General features: G+C 41.8%; 1 protein-coding gene and 1 non-coding gene across 4 annotated transcripts in view; one reads left to right on the top strand and one right to left on the bottom strand.

Moving 5' to 3' along the window:
- Pcolce2 (procollagen C-endopeptidase enhancer 2) overlaps positions 1-24,067 on the bottom strand; it is a 57,669-nt gene that overhangs the window by 19,201 nt on the left and 14,401 nt on the right. For 2 of the 3 annotated variants that reach the window (XM_076867703.2, XM_076867704.2), the window contains exons 2-3: positions 20,483-20,666; positions 4,584-4,839 (exon numbers count right to left, since the gene is read on the bottom strand). In XM_076867703.2, the coding sequence (XP_076723818.1) occupies positions 4,584-4,839; positions 20,483-20,653 (427 nt within the window). In that variant the 5' untranslated portion in view covers positions 20,654-20,666. The remainder of the gene's footprint in view (positions 1-4,583; positions 4,840-20,482; positions 20,667-24,067) is intronic. The other variant, XM_076867701.2, reaches the window with a different exon arrangement.
- On the top strand, positions 17,788-17,887 carry LOC143409055 (small nucleolar RNA SNORA17). Its single transcript, XR_013092569.1, has one exon. It is a non-coding gene; the product is annotated as a small nucleolar RNA SNORA17 (small nucleolar RNA).

Raw genomic sequence — 24,067 nt, 5'->3', positions numbered from 1 at the left:
AAAGAAAGAAAGAAAGCTTCTAGCTCAAAAACTCTCCTGAATTCTAAGAACCTTCAAGGTATTGGTTATTTATTAAATGCCCATGGAGAAAATTTTAATTAGTTGATATACACAACTATCATTACTAGAAAACTATATGTGCCATATGTGTGTATACATATATATCTTTAATAATCTTTAAGAATAGTTTTTATTTGTAAAATAAAAAAATATAAACACTCAGCAATGCAGAGAAAGTAAAAAATTACCCCAAATCCCACCACCTGAACTAACCACAATTAGTACTGACAATCATTATTTCAAACATCTGATATATGTAATGCACATGTACAGATAGGTTGGCAGAAACAATTTTAGAAAGTTATTTCAATACAAAATTTAAATTTAATTTCACTTGAATTTAATTAGCACATTAAAACTGAATTGAATCTAAAAGAATTTACATACTTTAATAAAATTTTTTGACACAGATAATCATTCTTTTTTTTTTTTTTTTTCTTGGTGGGATTGAGGATTAAACCTAGGGCCTCGCACATGTTTTGGCACATGATCTGCCAGTGAGCTCTGTCTCCAACCTGACACAACATAGAAATGCATTCTTAAAACAAATATATAAATTTAAGAAAACATATTATAAAATTCAGTTTGGAGTGATTCCTAAGGCTTTTAATTACTGGAAAATTTTAAGCATATATAAAATGAATAGTTAATGTAATGACCTCCCACACATCCGTCACCTAAATTCAACAACTGTCATTGTTCCACTATTCCATCTGCATTGATACCCAGTCTCCACCACCTGCTTCCCTGTCTCTATTACTGTCACTTCACACGTTTGGGGAGGTAAATTCACATACTTTAAAATGCAGGAATCTTAGTTATACATGTTTGGAAAATAGATGTATTTTTGTAAGCCACACTCCTACGATAATCTAGAATTCATTTCTCACAAAAGTTTGGAATCCCCTCCCAACCTGTCAACTCCTCACAGCACTTTACTGAAAATTTTTACCTTAATTTTATCAGAGTCCCGTATGCATGGAGTCAGGTAGGGAGTGCTCTTCCAGTTGGCCTTCTCCTACATACCGTGATTCACTGCCCACTGCTACATTAGTGGTTTGTTCCTTTACATTCTTGAGTGTACTCCATTGAAATGGAAACACGACAATTTGTTCACCCATTTTTCTGTTGATGCTCATTTGGGTTACTTCCAGTTAGGCTACTATAAATGAGGCCACTAAGATTATTTTTGTGGACAAGTATTTTCATTTGTCTTGCATAAATACCTAGCAATGTAGCTGCTGGGCCAGGAATAAATATAGATGTTTAGCTTCATAAAAAACTACCAAACTTCCCCCAGGGGTCTATATCACTTTACACCTCTTCAGGTGAAACACTCTGACTGTTTCACCCACAGGACAGGTAGGTGATGGTATCTCTTTAATTTGCATTTTCCTGATGTCTAATGATATAAAGCAATTTTTCAGGTACTTATGGGCCGTTTATATTTCCCTTTGTGAAATGTATGTCCAAGTGTTTTACCTACTTTTAAATTTGAGATCTTTATCCTTTTTATTATTGAGTTGTATGAGTTCTTTATAGTATTCTGTAGAATATCTATTCACATTTGTAACTGTCTTTCTGTAAGATCATGTTTAATTGGGGGGGGGTACTAAGGATTGAATTCAGGGGCCCTTGACCATCTCTAGCTCTATTTTGTATTTTATTACAGACAGGGTCTCACTGAGTTGCTTAGTGCCTTGATAAATTTCGAGGCTGGCTTTGAACTAGTGATCCTCCTGCCTCACTTGCCTCCCAAGCCCCTGGGATTACAGGTGTGTGCCACTGCAACCAGCCTAATTTTAATTTTAATGAAGCAGGCTTAATATTTTTTCATCCCTTTATTTTCAATCTACTTGGGTTTTGTATTTTAAGTGCTTTCTCATAGACAACATATAGTTGGGTCTTGCTTTTGAATCCATTCTAACAATTGGCTGTCTCTAACTAGAGTATTTAATCCTTTATATTTAATGTCCTGATCAGTGTGCTTGGATTAAGCATGCCACTTCCTATTTGTCTCACTCTCTTTGATTCCAACTATTCTTCCTTCAGATTTATTTAAGTTATAATAACTTTAGTATTCTATTTTAATCTTTTGGCTTTTAGCTATAACTCTTGCATCTTTAATGGGCATCCTAGAGATTACGATATGCATATTTAACTTACAACAATCTACTTGGAATAATACTGTACTTCTTCATGTACTGTGTGTGTGAGTATATAAGCATAGCTCTGTTTTTCTCTCCATCCCTTAGTTGCAAACATATAACATTATGTGTTATATATTCCATAATACAGTATTAATTTTTTTTTGTTTTGAACACATACACATGAAGAAATGAAAAGAAAAGAATGCACAGCCTTTTATATGAATCATTTCCAAGGACCTTCACGCTTTCCATTACCTTCAGGTTACCCTGTGGGGTCATATTCCCAACCTGGAGAACTCTCTTTACTATTTCTCATGACATGAGTATAAAATGTCTTTCAGATATTTATAGTGTTTATCTACAAACACTTCTGTTTCAGTTTCATTGTTGAAGACTAGCCATTGAATCTGGGTTGACAGTTTTATTCCAGCCCTTCAGGAATGTGGTGACACTGCTTTCTGGACTCCTTTGTTTCTGATTAGGAGAAAGCCTAGGTGCAGCAGCACACACCTGTAATCCCAGAGATTTAGGAGGCTACAGCAGGAGGTCTACAAGTTCAAGGCCACCCTGGGCAATTTAGCAAGGCTGGGCCTCAGAAGAAAGAGAGCCACCATTTGCACGGTTGTTTTTGTATATCTTTTGGCTTTCTATGATTGAGATTTTATATTCAGATTTCTGCAATTTAATTATGATGTGACTAGATGTGGCTTCATTTTCATTGACCCCATTTAGGCTTTGTTGACCTTCTTGGCTCTATAAATTGTTGTTCTTTGCTAAATTTAGTTAGAAAGAAATCATTATTTCTTCAGCTTTTTTCTGCAGTATGATCACTTCTCCTGGGACAAAAATAAGAGACATTTTGGACCCCTGATATGGTTTTTGAGGCTTTTTCTTCCATCTTTTTCCTCCTGGTGCCTCAGCGTAGATATCTTCATTTAAACTCATTGACTCTTGTTCTGCCATTTCCAATCTACTTGTTGGCCCATCAGGTAAAATTTAGAATGACAGATTTTGTATCTTCTAGCTCTAGAATTATCACTTTATTTATTTATTTATTTTACAATTTCTGTTTCTGTTTATTTATTCTACATATGTTTCCCTTTAAGTCCTGAAACAAATTTATAATAGCTCTTTCAAGTGCTTATTTGCTACTGGCAACATCTGAGTCATCTTGGGTCTTTTTATTGACTGATCTTTTTTTCCATGAACCTGCACTCACTTTTCCTATTCATTACATGATTAGGTGGTGGACATTATCAATGATATATTACAATCAAGATTCTGTGCTGTTTCTATGAAAAGCAGTTTTTGCTGCAGCAAATATTTAACTTGGCTGGAGACAAACTCAAGATCTGTCTTTCTGACAGTGGAAGGCAGTAGTGATCTCTGTTCAGCTCTTGTCTTCCACTTCCGTGCAAGGCCAAATGGGTTCTCTCCTACATGGGAGAACTGAGCTGTCAATTTTATACATATATTTCATATCTCCTGCAGCGCCCTCTTAGGATCTCCTCCCCGGAGTTCTGACTGCTGTGAGCCCTTGATCTGACCCTCTGACACTCAAGTCCATACTGTCGCACTGCAGTTCAAACTTAGAGCAGGGACTGGGGATGTGGCTCAAGGGGCTGGGGATGTGGCTCAAGCGGTAGTGCGCTTGACTGGCATGCGTGCGGCCCGGGTTCGATCCTCAGCACCACATACAAACAAAGATGTTGTGTCCGCCAAATACTAAAAAATAAATATTAAAATTCTCTCTCTCTCTCTCTCTCTCTCCCTCTCTCTTAAAAAAAAAAAAAAAAAAAAAAAAAAAAAAAAAAAACTTACAGCAGACCCGGGAGTGCCCTCAGGTGAAAGGCTGAAAATTTATTAAAGCTTACCTGCCACAGGTATCCTTCAGGATTTTACCCTTGGAAATTCCACATGTACTGACATGAAAATACCCCAAGACACAGAATTAAGTAAAATAATACGAATAGATGATCTCCCTATATTCTTAAAGGCTGTTGTAAAAGGACACAAACATAAACACATGGAAAGAGATGGAAACCACTGGCAGGGCTCCTTCTAGAAGGAGCTACGTGGGGGTCAAGGAGTGTGTTTGTGCCTCTGTTTGTGAACAGAGAGGTCAGCTTCATGTTTTACTCCACAAATTTCTATACTGGAATTTTTACAAGAATGTATTCAGACTTTTAAGAAGATTTTTTTTTAATGCCATCTTGATGGTTTAGTGGCATTCCTTAGCTCTCTGAGCTGCTCTTAAGCTTTAGATAAAGAATAAACATTTATGAAGTGCCAAGAACAGCGCCTGACCCACGCAGCATGCAGTCAAAGTGAGCTGCCCTTACTGTCGTCATGGCCACGGGGTAGAAACCGTACCTCTTTCATTTGGTTCAGCAGCAGAGAACATGGCCATGAAGCCATTGCCGGCGGTGTTGGCATCAGAGATCATCTGCACCATCATCTTGTTGCCGCTGGACACTAGAGCTCCAGGCCGGAAGGTGCCACAGAAGCGCCCGATGCGCTGGCCGTTGGCGTGGCCATTGTACACGTCCACGAAGTCATAGCGGCACAGGTTGTCACTCTCAAGGTCTATGAATCGGAAATTAAGGACGACAACTTTTCCCTCTGGAACCTGCGGAGAAGAAGGGCCAAATGGAAAAGTGTCATGAACAAAGAGTCTGAGGCCTTGGCAAGTACCCAAGCCCAGAGTGGACAGATAGCAGCATAATTGCAGGCTGCGATGCTGCACAATGGCAGGGTACCTGCCCTGCATGCCCACTGAAGTCCCCAAGAGGATGCTTTTTCTTCTCTCAAATCTGAAGTAAGCCAGGAAAAATTTTCTAGCATACAGCATTCTTAATAAAACACGAGTACTTTATTTTTTGGCAATTTCAATATTTACCAGGGTGTACAATCTTATACTTTTAACAATTTGTTTCCACAAAGCTGCAAATTACTGGATCAGTCTTATTGATAAGTCATTGCTTACAAAGAATATCCCTTCCGATGGACCCCAGCACGTACTGAAATATTCTAGAATACCATGGCACCCAGACAGTCTGTTTGGCAAAGAAGCATCTGAATTATCACTTCTTACAAATATGACAAGGGGATAATCTCAAAATCTGGACCAACATTTGTACTGATTGAATTAACTGAGTAATAATAGAATCATCCCTTCTTCAAGTAAGTTTTATGAAATTTTATTTATCTTCCAGGTGAAAATTTTACACGAGGTAGACTTGAAATACAATGCACTAGTGACTACAAAGATAACCTTTCACTTTCTCATCAGCTTTTCTTCACTATAATGACCCCCATGTAATTCTTGTGATACATGCTTCTTCGTTCTCTAACTAGAAAAAGAAGACTACAAAAAGGCTATAAATAGGAGCTGGGGATGTGGCTCAAGCGGTAACGCGCTCGCCTGGCATGCGTGGGGCACTGGGTTCGATCCTCAGCACCGCATAAAAATAAAATAAAGATGTTGTGTTCACTGAAAACTAAAAAATAAATATTAAAAAATTCTCTCTCTCTCTCTCTCTCTAAAAAAAAAAAAAAGCTATAAATAAATAAATAAATACCAAAATAAATAGCTACAGAAGCATTCGGTAGGGTTCTCGGGTTATGGAAGTCTCATCCCTTCCCAGATCACACCATTTTGTAATGTCTTCCCTCCCATTGCTTAGTTATAAAGTCTTGATCACATTTGTTTGACCCTTTCAACTAGATGACGTCTCCACTGAATAGTGTAAGATTTTGGTTCTGTAGAAACTTGCTTACGACATGACAAAGAACAGCAGCTAAACACACACACACACACACACAAACACAAACACACCCCGAACTGATTGGTTTATATTCATCTAAAGTAACTGAGACTTAAGGGTAAAGAGATCATTAGCACAGCTTCCTTATGTCCCTGAGTTCAGTGCCAGGAATTTGTTTTTTCTAAATAAGAGGAAGTGTTTCCAGCGCTATTTGCTTTCTTTCTCTCACACACACTTACACATACACATACAAACAAACACACACACACCATGATGCAAACTGTATCTGAGTAATAAAATGCTTTGCCATGATGTATTTTAATAGCTAAAAGCTTATCTTAATGATGCAAATATCAGAAGCTCCAAAGCTACCACGTAGAAGCTGACAGCAGAAAAGCACCTGATTTGTACACAGAGCTCCCTTGGCAGGTCCCTAGTTTGCTGTTGCTGTTGTTTTGCGTGTAACCTCTACCCCGTGACCAGAAATCTATCAAAAGGTGATGCCACATCTAAAAGCTTAAATATCAGAAAGTTCCCTAGGCATCGCTAAAAAAAAAAAAAAAAAACATCCTGTTCATGAAAAAAAATTCCAAACTAATCTGTTTCCTGGTCACATGAATAATGAGTAGTGGTGTCGATGTATGGGGGGCAGCTGGCAGCTAGGGAGCGTGGAGAAATCCCCTCAGTGAATGGAGATAGGAAAGGGAAGAGGACAAGGAATAGGTGGAGCCTGGGGACACCGCGGAGTCCTCAGCTCTGTGAGATGAGGCAGAGCCACGTCAGAGACTGAGCCCCAGAGGGTGCTGCCTGCTCTGCAGAGATGCCCGCCCAGCTCGGGAGGCAGAAAGGGTGGCCTGAGGCTGGGCTGAGTGGGGAGGGAGGTGAACACCCAGGAAGACCAGAGGGCTCAGTGCCCCGGGGGTTAGCAACCAGAGGTGGCTGCTGACTCTCACACGCTGCTTAGGTGGCATGGAAGGGACGAAGCCTGATAGGAGAAGGACTGAGAGAAGGGCGGGGTGGGGGGATCTGCGATGATGAAGATGGACAACCTTTCAAAGGGTTTTGCTGTCTCCAAGAACACAGAGATAGGAGGGAAGGGGGAAGGAGGGGTGGGAACAGGCTCACCGGGACCTGCAGTGGGACGAGCTCACGAGGGCTCACTGGCACGCTGATGGGAGTGAGAGGAACTCAGAAGCCAGAGGGGAGGATGCTGGGAGACTCCTGGAGCTGGCTCAGGACAGGAGGAGTGGCAGGGGCAGAAGCAAGGTCGGCTGGGCCCCCAGGCCTGGACGGGGAAGCAAGCAGGCAGGGTGGTGGGTAAGGGGGTGAGAGCATATGGTTTTTGTTTTTTCTTTTCTTTTTTTTTTTCCTGACTGCTTTTGTTTTCTTGGTGAAAAGGAAAATAAGGTCATCAGCAGCAAGTGCAGATGGCAGAGAGCCTGCGGGAGTTTGGGACCAGAGGAGAAGGCATGGGAAAGAAAGGCAGCAAAAATAAAATAAAAACGAGCTGGGATGTGGCTCAGTGGTTAAGTGCCCCTGAGTTCAATCCTGGTACATAAAAAAAAGAAGAAGAAGGAAAGGCAGCAGCTGAGCAGCTACTGCCCTCTGAAGTCAAGGTACTGATGAGACTACGACCCATTACCAGGAAGGGACAGGTGTTGTTAGTCCCCCTCCCACATTCAGTCGCCTGGGTGGAGGTGCAGGGCAGGTGGAGAGTCGGATTCAAGCTATGGAGGTGGGAGAGGGAAAGAAGGGAGGGGCAGGAGGGCAGAAGATTTAGCCAAGGAGTGACCATCAAGCCAGACTGTGGAATCTGTTGTTAGGCACAGAAAAGAACCTAGACTGTTGGGAGGTGACGATAAATTGGCAGGGTAAGTGGGAGGCTGAAGAGAGACGGAGGGAGGGGGACCCAAAAGGATCACCCACAGATACTGAAATCACAACGAATTATAAAAGGAAGAGTGTGGAAGGCAGTGACTGTAAACCAGGAGCTGACGTTGGCAAGAATGAGGAGGACTGTCCCTGGGCCTTTAGAAGATTACAGAGCAGGCACAGGGCCACAGGGTCTGTTCCACTGGTAAGTTCTCTATTTTTAGATGGTGCTCAGGTGTTTTAGTCAGCTTTTGCTTTGCTGTGACCAATAATGTACAGGAGGAAAAGTTTATTTGGGGCTCACAGTTTCAGAGGCTCAGTCCATGGTCAGTTGGGTTAGTTGCTCTGGGCTCAGGTGGGGCAGAACATCATGGCGGAAGGGCATGGCAGAGGACATGATAGCCCGGAAGACAGGGAGAGAGCTTCACTCGCCAAACCCCAAAGGCACACCCCCAGTGACCCACCTCCTCCAGCGACACACTATCTGTCTACAATTAGCATCCAATTAATCCATATTAGTGGATTAACCCACCGATTAGGTGATAGCTCTTATAATCCTTTCACTTTTTAATGTTCTTGCATTGACCCACACGTGAACTTTTGGGGCACATCTCATATCTAAATCATAATATCAGGGAACACTGCTGATTCTGTCTTGTAGTCGGGTGCTGAAAAGGACCACAGGCCTTTCTTCAAACAGGATGAATTACTCATTCCCAAAGTTCTTTATCTGCTCTCATTTCAATGAAGAGTTGAGGTTTCTCTAGAAATGAGGCACAAATATGTTCAGCAATAGAAACTGGGTTACCTCACTGCAATTCTGCGCAGCTGTTGATCCCAACAACCCTGACAAACGTTGCTCTGTAACACAGCAGAGGTGATCTGCACCACTATGGGTCTACAGTAACCAGAGATGTCATCCTGTATTGAAGGTCAAGGAGAAATTATATTATAAATGGAAAGACATGCTGCTGTGAACCTTTTCAATATAATACAATGTCTGCTCTTCATTTTCTATATGAGCATTGAAGGTTCGTTTTTATAGGAGCATCAAACTGCATCTCAGGTCCTGTGATGCAAACTTTGATGAGAGTTCCTGACTGCCATTTGAAAGGACTCTGGAAAGCTTGCTCTTGAAGACAAACCTTCCACTTGGTGAAGATAGTCTATATTCTTGATTTTTTTTTCCTTTGATAAGGATATTTTTTAAAATACAGGAAGATACATTAAATAACGTTCACAAGTACCCAAATACCAACCATCCAGAATTGACTTCTGTTAAATTTTTGTCAACTCAATTTTAGTCTCCTTTAATAAAAATAAATAAAACATTTAAGTTAAAAATGACGTGTCCTTTGTCCTCATCCTAGGCATCATTTCTTCCTCCTTTCTCAGAGCAAACACTGTCCCCAACTCACTGGGTGTCCTTCCCTGCCATTTAAAACATTTGATACACATAGATATGTGTAGATGCAAAATATACAGTTGTGTTTTTCAATGTTTTAAAAATTAATGAAAATAGCTGTCCACAGTGTTCTACAACCTGAGCATCTTTGAATTTTCTGGAGATGAGAAAGAAAAGGGGAAAGATAAAAATTAAACTTAAAAGACACAGGACTTTCACAAGCTATTCCTTTGACCAGGAACATGTGCCCATTTCTGCCCTTCTCTCACTCATGCTTAGGGTCTCAGGTCCAGGGTCGTGCCTTCCTGGAGGCATTCCCAGATGCCCTCCAGCCCCCTAAGGATGGGCTCTGCCCACTTGGCAGCCCATCCGCCAGGCCTCTGAACCTGAATAGTCTCAGCCCACTTACTCACTGTGATGAAGATGGAGCCCCAGGAGGCAAAGACCCTTCCTGCCTCGCTCAATGTGGCACCCCTAGCCCTGGCAGAGCTCATGGTCCCAAGAAGATTCAACATCAGAAGCACTTGTTAAACAAATGACTCTGCCAGGTACTAAGTGAAACACAACTTCTTTGTACAAATCATGGACAGGTCCCTCCCCAACAACTTCCTGCTGCCTCTTTACATTTCCTGCCCTGCCTGTGGCACAGCGCCAGGAGACCACTCTCCTTTCTAAGTCAGTCTTCACAAAACCAAGACACCTTTTTGGAAACTTTATATTTCAAATCTTCTGTAACTGCTAACATGCACAACACAAAAACTCAATGAGCACGCTTTTTTGATGGCAATTAGATGAAGCTACTATTTAGGGAGTTTGTATTGACCAGGGGATTCATTATCTGCCTGTAGGAAAACAACCCTCTGTCCTGTGATTTTTCCTATCAGCAGCTGGCTCATGTAGGCCAAAGCCTAGCGCTGCAGCCATGACCTCAGCTCACCCGCAGCTCCTGGGACGTCCTTACGGTCACAGGCGAAGGTGCCAAGTCTGTCCATGCTGGGGTTCCTGCCAGCAAACGCGGGAACTGCATTTTAAGCTGATGGTTTGCATTTCCAGGACACTAAGAGCTAAATGCAAATACGAGGCTAGCTTCATTTTGTGGAGGAGTCCATTGCTGCAGAAATGAGAGGGTTCCATGTATCTATAGCTTTTCTTCTCCCCAACGTGTTAGTTACTACTTTGAGCAAAAAGATCTGTTTTTGCAGCATATCTCATTTTTAAAAAATCATTGTTTTAATCTTCTAAGATTTCCCTTTTCTACAAACAGACCTTTGCTAACTGATGTTCTAAAATGCAGACCACAGTTTATTTGCAAAAAGCCCAAGAGGCACCCAATCTCAGGGTCACCTTGCACACATCACCCCAAAGATAAGCCAGAAAAAATTATGTGAAAATTATGTATAAATATTTGGCGGCCTTCCAAGAGGAGGATAATTCAGAAGCTTACAAGGCCTTATTCATGTGGACATTTCAATATTACCCTTTTTAAGAGAAAGTCTGTACATGTTTAGAAAACAAAGCATGTAATTAGTGAAAATAACACGTGATATTATGAGCCAGGTGTGGGGGTGCACACCTGTAATCCCAGCAACTTGGAAAGCTGAGGTAGGAGGATTTCAAGTTCAAGGCCAGCCTCAGCAACTTAGCAAGATCCTGTCTCAAATGAATGAATAAATAGATAGACAGGTAAATAAATAAATAAATAAATAAATAGGACTGGGAAGGTACCTTAGTGATAAACTGCCCCTGGGTTCGATCCCCAGCACCAAAAAAAAAAAAAAAAAAAAGATGTTATGAACACTTTCTTTGGTTGTTAGGAATTCCACCCCCCAAAAAACTTTACTAGCTTGATGTCAAGAAGGAAGAAGGGAACCCTATCCACATCAAGTTCAGGCCACATGCTACTGTAGAGATTCAGTCACTGCCCTGCTGAAAACCACCAAGACTCTCCCACTACACTTGGAACAAGATTCCCATCTTAATTAAGCTGCAGAGAGCAGAGTTTTTCCACATCTGGTCCAGTGCTGGACTGTTATGATGCTCAAAAAATATTCATTGACTGGATCCTTATAATCTTTAAAAAAAAAAAGTGGTACAGGCCACACCACCTGCTGCTAGCACATACATTTATATAAGAATGTAAAATCAAATGTGCAGGACAAGCATCATTAGCACCCTTCTGGGAAGAAGAAACAGCTCAGAGCAGCCACAATGATTTGCCCATGGCCACCCAGTGAGTTAGTAGCAGAGACCAGGACTTACACCTGCCTGTGTTTCCTGTGACCTGGCTCTGGCCAAGCCCAAGGAAATGCTCCCAAACCTCATTTCATCTCCTAGCCACACAGAAGCCAGCATTTCCTGGATTCCTTTGCAGTTAGGCTGAGGCCAGGTGACTGGGTTCTGGCCAGTGGAATGTAGAAGGGAGTGATGTACCCTCTCCAGGCACAGCCAAGGAACACCCTGCACATCCTCTTGAGTCTCTCTTGCTCTAAGGAGAGGAGTTGGTGGAGGAACCGGAGGGTCCGGGAGACTGCAGACTCCACACAGGGAAGGGGTTTATGATTGAAGGACAGCCCGAAATTGCACAGGACTGTGAAGAAATAGGCATTCACTGTGCTGGCCCCTGAGATTTAGGGGCTTGTCTGTTCGAGAAGCTTTGCACTCTGTTAATTACCCAGACAGTGACATTCCCGCGTTATTCTTACACAGTGTGTCTGAGACAGACAGCTGTCGTCTTTGTTGTTTTTGGTGCTACAAGTTCTATATGAATCAGTGTGCTATACCATCACATCAGTCAGGGAGATGACAACTTTGCCTGACTGTTGACAGCTTGGAGTACACTTGGCAAGATGAATTCAGTTCAAGGCACCTATCTTTGGAGTGGACACACACAATTTGGAGCAATCACAAAAGTGAGAAAATTTCAGAATTTCAGAATCATCAAGATACATGGTGTTCGTCAGTTTTCCCATCACTGTGACAAAGTACCTGAGACAGTTCACTAAAAAAGGAGGAAAGGTTATTTGGGCTCTTGTTTTCAGAGGTTTCAGTCCATTGTTGGTTGGCTCTATTGCTTTGGGACCTGTGATGACACATTACATCATGGTGGACAGCACGCGGCAGAGCAAAGCTGGACACCTCAAGGCAACCAGGACACAAAAGAGAGATAAAGGAAGGGGGTAGGGTCTCGACATCCTCTTCAAGGGCACATTCCCAATGACCTAACTTCCTTACAATAGGCCCCATCTCCTAGAGGTTCCACCACCTCCAGTGGTGACATGGGCTGGGGTCCAAGCACGTGGGCCTTTGGGACACATTCAAGATCCAAACTCTAGCATACATGCTGCACTTTCAACGTCCCTGCCAAGACATTCATCCCTATGGCACCACCATGACCACCCATGACTCCGCTATCTGAGCCTGGTGAGCTGGCCGAGAGGCATCCAGTCAGTAGCCATAGTGCTTCTTAAGCTGAGAAGAGAGATGGGTCTTGACTTGGCTGTGAAATCAACAGAGATAAGCTTCTCATAATGCCTCTGCTACAAATGCTGTCTAAGGGTGAAGGAATAATTGTCCTGGAGGAGATAATAGCTGTGGCCCTGCACTATGGGGCTGCAAGGCTGACTAAATTTAAGTTTGCCAAGAGAAATAGAGGAGCAAAGCAGAACCAGAGTAACAGGAACTACCTGCCGACAGGTAGGATGGGGACATGGGCAACCACGTAAGGGACTACAGCTTAGGTTCTGGAGCATTAAATAAGGGGCATTCCTTTTCACAGGGGCTTCTCTTGTCACTGTCACTAGGACCCCAGGGTGGATATAAGTGATAGCTTTGAGTAAGTTGTGCACTCATCATGCACTTTCTTGAGAACTGGAAATTCACTGCCTAAACCGTTAAACGTGAGATTTCTTTTTAGCTCTTTGCTCCTGCAAAGGTTTCCTGCAAAATAAAAGCATGACCAAAGAATCAAACAAAGAGCTGTAGATTTATAACGAGCAATCAATTAAAAAACAACAACAACAACAAAAAAAAACGCTCCAGCGAGAGCTTTCGGGTTCTCTGTTCTCCAGCAGGACAGCCTCCTTTTCCCAGCATGCACTGCATCTACACCAAAGCTATTCTGTCCCATGTTTCCCACCAAACCAGCCAAGCATACCCTGGTGGCTTCATGTGTTTCACCAGCCATGACTCCCACCATGGCACTGGTACCTCAAGTGGCAGACAGGAGCAGCAGCACTGATTACAGTCCCTCTGCCACCGAAGACTGACTGCACCTTGCAGCTAAGCCTAGGATGTCAGGAAAGGGTGGGGAGAGACCCAAGTTCTCGCTGCTTATCTTTTGCATTTAACCCCACGATGGAAAGAGCACTCAGCACTGCATCTGTGCCTGACACATCTACACGAGACGACCACAGAAGACAGAAGTACAAAGTGAAGCTCTACCAAATGCATCCTGGATTATTCTAAATTAACTATTAAAGAGTAATGTTTCTGCTGGGCACAGTGGCATACACCTGTAATCTCAGCGGCTCAGGGGGCTGAGACAGGAGGATCACAAGTTCAAAGCCAGCCTCAGCAAAAGTGAGGTGCTAAGCAACTCAGTGAGACCCTGTCTCTAGATAAAATACAAAATAGGGCTGGGGATGTGGCTCAGTGGTTGAGTTCAATCCCCGGTACCAAAAAAAAAAAAAAAAAAAAAGAGTAATGTTTCTTTTAAAATAATGAAAAAATCCATGACAAATGGAAAATCACACGAGATGCCCAAATGGCAAGTACATAGTGGACCTTTCCAGGACAAATGAGGACATATGGCCACCCAGCCTTCGGGCATGGAGGCCTCTCCCTCCTCCCCTGTTGGAAGCTGCCCCACTGGATCCCAACACCAACACTGAATGAATCACTCCTGAATGAAGGATGGAAGGAGAACAGAAAGGCTTCAACTCCTTTAGAATAACAGAATTCAGTGCCCACCAGTCTGCCACTGCAGCCTCCTCAGCCATGAAGCTCTCCATTGGCTGGAGTATCTCTACCCAGTGTCAAACACACCTGGCCCTTTCCTTCCCCACACCTGTATTCCTTGCCTGAAATTTCCCACTGCTGACTCTCAACCCAATTTCAAAGTTAGGGACAAATACACCTACCTTCCCCCAATCCCCACTCCCAGAGCCCAGACCTGGGGACACCTTATCTCCCCCTCTGGCACTTCCAAAGACCTCACTGCTCTCTCTCCCTCAGCAGAGTCCCAAACATCCACAAGTCGCGCAGGTGCCTGCAGTGCATCCTTTGCCTCACAGTGCACTATGAACCTTGCACGGGCAGGACTGTCCCACTCTGATGCATCTGTGTCTGTGACGTGGCTGGGAGCCAGGCATCCAGAAAGTGCAGGGTAGGCCACCATGAAGAAGGAGAAGTCTCCTATTTTTATTTTGTATATTGTGGTCTCAGATGCGGGAACAGTTTGGGGATTTTCTATTGTCATTTGCTTATTTGGTTTCCAAGTGACAATTATTCATTAAATACCAGCTGCCATCCTAGTAACACACATCAGCTGGGACAAAACATGAACTCCAGCCGGGCACAGTGATGCACGCCTGTAATTCCAGAGGCTCAGGAGGATTGAAAGTTTGAAGCCAGCCTCAGCAACTTTGTGAGGACCTAAGCAACTTAGCGAGACTCTGCCTCAAAATAAAAAATAAAAAGGGCTGGGGATGTGGCTCAGTGGTTAAGCATCCCTGGTACCAAAAAAAAAAAAAAAAAAAAAAAAATTGCTCATATGCCAGTCCCTCAATCCATGTATACAGGATTATGCTTATTTTTTTAAGTTGTAGGTGGGCACAATACCTTTATTTTATTTATTTATATGCTATGCTGAGGATCAAACCCAGGGCCTCACGTGTGCTAGGTGAGTGCTCTGCCGCTGAGCCACAACGCCAGCCCAGGATTATAATTTTTTTAAAGTAAGGATACTAATTTCTTTTAGTTGCATTTCATGACTGCAGATAGGTCATAAAAATCAAAACTAGCCAATTTCTCCACATCTTCCAAAAAAAAAAAAAAAAATGGAACAAAGTCCTTAAGTCACTTTAGGACATTCTTTCAATTCTCCAAAAGTTGTCAACATGAGTTAATCCAGAACAGGATAAACATGACTTGTAGAGATTTCCAGAGGAAAAAGTGTCCCCACCCTCAACTGCTAGTCCCTGTTGTCTGACAGCGATCTTAAGGGCAACAGATATAACAGCCAGGGGAGCCCTGTGCTAGTGAGAGCCATTTTGTCACGTGCAGCACTTGTGTCTTCTTCTTAATGACGTGTCTAGTTTTTTTTCCAAAAACTTTTTTTTTAAATAAGATACAGCTGATTGCTGTTCAGTGGCTTAAAGAAAAAAAAAAAAAAAAAACACTGAAATTGGCATTCTTAAGAAAAGACTTCTGTAATCTGGAATTTCATCAAGATAAATCTGTAATGAATCAGGAGCACAAAACTATACTGATATTTTACTAAGAATGAAACAAGAAGCCTGTCCCTTCTGGGATGAGAGAAATCAGTCAGGTAATAAACACATATATAACAGAACAGAGGCACACGGGAGCCCAGAGGTCCTCTTGAACAGACAGGAAGGACTTACACGGCAGCATCTGGTTGCCACAAGAGAGAACTAAATCTGCTTCAAAATCCAATTTATATATAAAAAGTTAATGTCCATAGTTTATGATCTAAAATAGCACCACAAGGCCTTACTAGGAAATAACTGTCCTTGCCCTCTTCCCACCCCCAACATCCACTCCTCAAAGACAACCGATTTAACTCTTCAGCATTTTTTTTTTCTTAATAATTTTTTTGTTTCTTAATAATAAGCTGCGCTGCTGTTTCTTGATTTATCCTTTTTAACTTTTATCTTTGTCTTTCCTATTATTCCCCCCTTTTCCTCCATCAAATGTCTAGTTAAATCAATATTTAGAAGTTCCCTTACTATACTCATAAATATTATTCACTATTGAGCTGAACTGTGACATTTCTTGCATTTTTTTTCTATTTTGAACCAGGGATTAAACCCAGGGATGCTTAACCACTGAATCACATCCCCAGCACTTTTTATTTTTTATTTTAATAAAAAATAAAATTTTTTTATTTTTATTTTAAGGTCTTGCAAAATTGTTTAGGGCTTCTTGTACAACTTGCTAATTATAAACAGGCTAATAAATGCCTGTGTTTGGTTTGCTGAGTTTTCTATGGTACGTATCACTAAAACCCCTCTGAGTAACAGTCAGGCCTTCAGTTTCCATTTTTTTCTTGGAAACCACCTTCTGGCACCCTTCCTCTTCCTTCCCTGTCCCTGTCCTTGTCCCATCAGGACTGGCTACTCTCACAACTGGCAGGCCAGAACTTTGCTTCATCACTGACTTGGGAAATCCACCAGGGCTCCAATGTCCTTTTTCTTTTCTTTACTCTTTCTTAATTTTTAAATTATTTTTTAAAAATTTTATTTGTAGATGGACACAATACCTTTATTTTATTTATTTTATGTGGTGCTGAGGATTGAACCCAGTGCCTCACACATGCCAGGCAAGCGCGCTGCCACTGAGCCACACCCCCAGCCCCAATGTCTTTTATCTTACCTGCTTCATTCCCTCATTTTGCTGGAGCTCATCCTCTTGTAGTCTTCTTATAAAGGGTGTATGGAGATCAAATGGTTAAGATCTTGCTTATCTAAAAATGCCTTTTCTGTACTCAGAGTTCTTTGCCACTTTGGGAGGTACAGAACTTTGTTTTTAAAATATTTTTCATCAGAACTTCAAGGGCATTTCCCCCTACCTTCCAGCTCCCCACAGGCTGGTGCTGTTCTCTCTTCTATGTGATTTCCCAGTCTCCAGAAGCGTGCAGGATTTTCTTGTCTAAATTTTAACAGACGTGCTTTGTCTTTTTTAATTCACTGAGCTGAGTATTATTGCTCTGATAATTCCCTCCTTCCATATTCTCTGTTCTCTCTGGAACTCTCATTATTTAGTTGGGGTTTCCTAGATAGATCCTCTAATTTTCTTACCCTTTCTCTTCAGTATTCTACCTTTTCTTTTTTCTACTTTCTATCCTTTCCATATTTACCTTCTAGTCCTTCTATTGACTTCTCATTGCTACTGTCAAGTCATGAATTTCCAAGAGTGTTTACTACGTTGCTGCTTCTCTCTTCAGCATCCTGGTTCTACTTTATATGCATCGGACCTTTTTAAAATATCCCTGAGGATAAGGACAGTTGTTTTGACATTTTCTTCTGCTCTGTACGGTGTCTCTTTGGAATTTTTCTGTCTGTTCAGGGCTCTGCTTTTCATGTAACAGGCTTTCCTTGAATGTTCAGGAATTGTCAACTGCCTGTTCCCATTCAGAAGTGAGAGAAGGCTAATGGAATCTTGGGGCAAGGTTTGTCCCCAGTGTGATGGAGACAGAAGGCCTCCCAAATGTCAGTACCTGGATGGAGGCCCTTTCTCTGGGGTGGATCATCTTCTCTAAGATCTTTTGATGCCTTGTCTGCAGGGTAAAGACCTTCCTTCAGCTTTCAAAGGGAGACAGAGAGAAAGGGGAATAGGTCTCTCACCCTCCAGTACACAGACGTTAGTGTACTGGAGGGTGAGAGACCTATACTGGCCTCTTCCAGTACACTTGGCAGTTGCCAAATCCAGAGCCCTCTGATTCCCAGAGTAAAAGCACAACCTTTTATGACAGAGGGAGAAGAGAGGGGAAGTGAGAGGGAGGCTCCTCCTTGCTGGTCGGGGTGGAGGAGGGACCCTGGGAGGGTATCTGTTCCTACAAAGGCATTCAAACATAACTCCAATTCTTAACCTCACGGGCAACTGTTGGTTCTTATGGTAAATGTTTAACTTTAAAAGGAACTTTTCCAACGTGTCTGCACTATTTTACATTCCTACGAGCAGTGTACAAGAATTTTGATTTCTCCACATAGTTAACAACCAACACTTGCTATTATCTATCTTCTGATTATAGTCATTCTAGTGGGTGTGAAATGGTACCAAATGGTGGTTTTTGTTTGTGTTTCTCTAATGACTAACGATGCTAGGCATCTCTTTATGCACTTATTCCCCACTCACCTATCATTTTGGTGAAATGTCTTTTCAAATCTTGAGACATTTTTATGTTGGGGTTAATCCTGTAAAAACTTTTCCAATACAAATCGAAAAGCATCAAAACTTAGCTTGTGATAAAGATGAGCATCTGAGCTGCACTGCACATCTGGTTTCAGGCAACCATATTATGCCCAAGAACAAAAGGCCAGGTACCCCAAACAGTGCAGTGACACTGCCCTACATATAACAATAGATGCTCATGACAGCATCTCCTGGAGATTGCACTGGCCAGGGACAATCATAATTGATTTGTCAATTTTCGGATCATAATTTCTACAGAGATTTTTTTAAAAAAGCAACACCCTGATAAGGAGAGAGGGCTTCTCATTGCTTTTCAGAGGACAATATGAAAAAGCAAAAATTAAACTACATGGAGGTGTAGCCCAGTGGTCAAGTATATATTTAGAATGCATGAGGCCCTGGGTTCAATCTCCCCTATGAAAAAACAAAACTGAACAAACCACCACCAACAATAAAAATATATGGAGAAGTTGTAGAAATAACTGCAAAAACAGATATTATGTAGTCAATATGTTAACTTGTATAAATATACCAGCAAAATCAAAGTACAGAGAGCTTTGAATAATTGATGTGACTGGGTAGGAAGAAAGGAAATGTAGATACACTCAGGCCTTTTAATCTACAGCTTAATTTTTTCCTTTTAAAGAATACGATTCACTTAATTTGTTCATTTGGTATCATTATAATAACAATGTCCAAAAGACTCCCTGCAAGCAACAGAAAAACAGTCAGGATAAGCGATTAGATCAATGGAATATAATAGTCCAAACGCAGGCCCACACTGATATGGTCAATTAATTTTTGGCTAAAGTATCAAAGCACTTCAATGAGTCTGATGGTTCATTTATGTGTCAGCTTGATGTTGCTGAGGGATTCCCACATGGGCTGGAAAAACATTATTTTTGGGTGTGACTGTTAGGGCAGTTCTGGAAAAGATGAGCATTTGAGTCAGTAGAAGGAGTTCAGAAGATCCACCCTCACCCACGAAGGCTGGCATCCACCACCCCAGCAAGGACACAAACAGAACAGAAAGGAGCAAGAAGGGCACAGACATTCATTTTCTGCTGCACTCAGACACTGGAGCCCCTGGCCCTCTACTGGGAATCCGGGCCTTATACCAGCAGCCCCCTGGTTCTCAGGCCTGAGGCTCAGACTTATGCCACAAGGTTTTCCAGCTTGCAGACAGCAAATGATGGGACTTCTCAGCCTACACAATTGTGTGAGCCAGGTCCCATGATCAATCAATCAATTAATAAATAAAATCTCCTATTACGACAACGGGTGAAAGAACAGTCTTCCAAAAAGTGTTAAAAAAACAAAATAAAAACTGGAAACCCCCATAGAAAAATATGAATTGTGATGCTCTACCTCATACCATACAAAAATCAATGTGAGATAGATCACAGACATAATGTAAAAGATGAAATTAAAAATATTTTAGAAAAAGATCATAGAAGACTATCTTTGCAATCCTGGATGGCAAGAAAGCACTAATTGCAAGAGTAAAAACTGGTAAATTTGATGTCATAATTTTTTAAATTTCGCTGGGAATGGTGGTGCACACCTGTAATCACAGTGACTGGACTGAGAGGCTGAGGCAGGAGCATCGCAAGTTCAAGATCAGCCTGGGCAATATAGTGAGACCCTGTCTCAAAATTAAAAAAAAAAAAATGTAAAGAACTGAGGATGTACCTCAATGGTAAAGTGCCCCAGGGTTCAATACCCCCCCCCTTTTTTTTCCAATTTTTGCTAATCAAAAGACATGATGGGGAAACAAATAGCTAAACCACTCATGGGAAGAAAATATTTGCTATACATGTTTCTGACAAGGAACTTGTATTCAGAATAAATGAATTACAATTTGATGATAAAGGACAAATAATCCAATAAAAACAGGGGCAAAAGAACAAACACTTCACTAAGAGTAATATATACATAAAAGAGTTCAATCTTTATCAACAGGGAAATGCAAACTAAGATCACAATTCAATATTACCAAACACCCATTAGAACAGCTAAAATTTAAAAGCCTGATGATTAAGGTCAGGGGTGCTATGCAGTGGTAGAAGGCTTGCCTGGTATGCACAAGGTCCTGGGTTCCATCCCCACCACTGGGAACAAACAAAAATGTCCAGAATGTGGAGCAAATAGAAATTCCACGCATTACTGGTGGGGGTGTAAAATGGGCAACCCATTTGGAATCCAGACGAGCAGTTTCTCAAAAAGTTAAAACGTTCTGATCCCATGACTCAGAAACTCCTAGAAAAAAAGAAACACGTATGAATAAAAATACATTTCGAAAAAAAAATGTTCATAGCAGTCCAAATCTGGAAAAAACACAAATGCCTATCAATAGGAGAAAGCACAAACTAGCTGTGGCACAGCCACACCATGGAATCATACTCAGAAACAGAAGGAGCAAATCACTGGCACCTGCAACCACACAGATAAACCAAAAAAGCATTCTAGTGCATAAAAATGATCAAGAAATAAAGAAGCACATACTTTTCTAGAGTACCTCAATTTTATGAAGTTCTAGAACAGGAAAAAATAATCTATGCTGTCTGCCCCTCAAGGGAAGGGATGAATGGGCTGGGAAGGAACAAAAGGAACACTTCTGCTCTGGAAATGCCTGCCATGGTTAAAGTTACACAGGTGCATGCATCTATTAATCTCAGGGAATTGCAAATTTAGGTCTGTGCATGTCACTGTATGTAAGATATGCCTAAAATAAAACAGAGAAACAACAGTGCCGGGCAGGAGGTGTGAACATACAGCTAGCAATCCACTGAGTTCAGAGCAAAGCTGGCCACTTAATTAATGCTCAGTGACTGTTGGTTAAAATTATTATCTATCACAGCAAAGCTGCTGGTTAAGTGCCATTCACATGACTGCAAACTTGAAACCTGTCAGGAGAAGTTTGAAAATGATATGCATCTGCATAACAAATTGTAAAAAATTCTAGTTATATCCTATCATCCTGTTATCTATCATAAGAACCCAGTTATTTATTACATGCCACATCTAATGTATCCTGTTTTATTAATTTTACCAATTGCATCCGTAATCAACAGCCACTCCATCTATTAACTTATGTGGTTAGGCTGGGGATATAGCTCAGTGTAGAGGACTTGCCTAGCATGTACAAGGCCCTGGGTGTGATTCCCATCAAAGAAAGAAAGGAGGAAGGAGGGAGGGAAGGAAGGAAGGAAAGAAGATAAGTAGGTGGGAAGGAGGGGAAGGAAGGAAAGAAGGAAGAATTGACCAATAGTTAATCTGACAGTTTCACAAAGGATCAAAAGCAGAACTGTCATAGAGGATTGTGACATTTTAGGTATGCAGTGCTGGGGCTGGAACTCGGGCCGGTGTAGGATAAATATGGACTGCATCACAGCCCAACTTGCAGTTCTTGTTTTCATATGAGAAAAAGTACTTGATGTGGTGGCGCACACCCTGAATTTCAGCTATTAGGGAATGCTGAGGTAAGAGGATAGCAAGTTTGAGAGAAGCCTCTGCAACTTAGCAAGAGCCTGTCTCAACATAAAATAGGAAGGACTGGAGATGTGGCTCCGTGGTAGAGCCCCTGGGTTCAGTCCTAGTACCTCAAAAAAGAAAAAAAGAAAGTATCTGAGATGTCTGAGAAAACTAAAGGATTTAAAATTGAGAAATGGGCGCCGGGGTTGTGGCTCAGCGGTAGAGCGTGCGCCTAGTTTGTGCAAAGCCCTGGGTTCAATCCTTGGCACCACATAAAAATAAATAAATAAAATAAAGGTATTGTATCCAACTACAACTAAAAGATAAATATTTAAAAAATAATAAAATTGAGTAATGAAACAGCTGGCTGTAAACTCTTCTCAAAGGAATGTGAGTCCCTTAAGGGGAGGGCAGGGGACAGAAGAGAAGATGGTAGTCCTCTCATTTCTCCCATGAAGGCTATCCAATTTTTTTCCATAAGATAATAAAATATTTATTAAGTACTGTATCCACTATGTGTCAGGTCACATGCTGGGCTCTAAGGAAAGGACAAAGGTTGAGTAGGGCTTCTTCCCTCTACAACACCATCATCTAAGATGGTGTTTCTGAAACTTTCGGCCTCCAAGGCCACTTAGTGGATATTGATATATACACAGGCCATCAGTGTTAGGCTCCGTTTTTAAAACCTCATCAAATTCATACCACTATCTTAAAATTAACACAGTACTATGGTCACATGAGCAAGAGGAGTACTTCTAACATAGGTCAATCCATTTGGTAATAGTCTCAAAGGTGATCAAGCAGGGCACAGTGGCACATGCCTATAATCCCAGGGGCTTGCGAGGCTAAGGCAGGAAGATCTCGAGTTTAAAGCCAGCCTCAGCAACAGCAAGGCACTAAACAATAAAATACAAAATAGGGCTGGGAATGTGGGTCAGTGGTTGAGTGTCCCCGAGTTCAATCCCCAGTACCAAAAAAAAAAAGGCAATCAGTTTTATCTTTTACTCTCTTCCTCTACAAACTGGAAAATTCTAACCCACAGTAATAAGAAGTCGAGGATGACAGCAGTGGGCTGGGGCTGGGGCTCAGTGGCACTACTTGCCTAGCATGTGTGACACTGGGTTCAATTTTCAGCACCGCATATAAATAAGTAAAATAAAAATCTATCAACAATTTTAAAAAAATTATTAAAAAATAGAATAAAGGCATGCTGTTCATCTACAACTACAAAAAGAAAATTAAAAAAAAAAAAAAAAAAAAAAAAGAATGGAAGCAGTGTTTGCTGACTTCCTTAGATGGTTCTGGAGAGTCAAATCAAATAAGGACCCGGAAGTGATGGGTCATTTTTTCCTCATGAACTCAACATTCTGTAACATGTCAGGTTGATGGACAGAATCACGCTTGAGATCTTAAAAGGTGAGTTTCAACTTGGGCAAGAACAGCATTTGGATTCCTGATTCTGTCTCCGATAAGATTTATCTCTAGGAAGCATTTTTCACATTTTGCTGCAACATCTGGGTGTGGTGTGAAGATATGTCCCATCATGTTATCGACTGACTTCTCTGGAGAGTGAAGAAAACATCAAGTGCTGGAAACACTCCAAACTCCCCACACCAAGCCCTTTCTGCCACAGTCTCACCTCCAAAAACCCCAAGACCTTGTTTTCAAGGTAAAGTAGTGACATCTGGGCTCTGAACCAGGCTGGGCAAGATATGGGATTTCCTGCTATGACACACTCCACAGGCATTTGAAGCAGAAGAAATATCTTCATTAACATAACCTGTGCACGGAGCAATTTTTTTCCACAATCTACCATTCTCCACTTCAAAGCTTGCGAGAACCTTTCTGTTCAGCAGCCAGCAGACCTAGCACAGTGGCAAACAGCCACTCAGATCTTGAACTGCATACTTTAGGGACAGGGACTCCCCAACTGCCAATGGGTCACCTTTCTAATTTTCATATGATTTCCTAAAGCGCTGGTTCAAGAAAAGGAAGCAAACTATTACCTGCTGCCTCTTTCCTCTGTATAAGCATTTGGATGACATTCTTCAGCGACATCACCACTCGGGAGCCAATGCACAGTTCAGGTTAACACCCCAAAACCAGACCCCTGCCCTCCCCTGGCACAGCGGATGGCAGGACCATCCTTCCAGTCAGCTCAGGCCCAAGCTCTGCCCTGACTCTTT

This window comes from Callospermophilus lateralis, chromosome 10 (genome assembly GCF_048772815.1).
Source record: "Callospermophilus lateralis isolate mCalLat2 chromosome 10, mCalLat2.hap1, whole genome shotgun sequence".
NCBI lineage: Eukaryota > Metazoa > Chordata > Mammalia > Rodentia > Sciuridae > Callospermophilus > Callospermophilus lateralis.
Note: the sequence above shows the minus strand (reverse complement) of the source record. Positions and strands in the feature narration are given on the sequence as shown.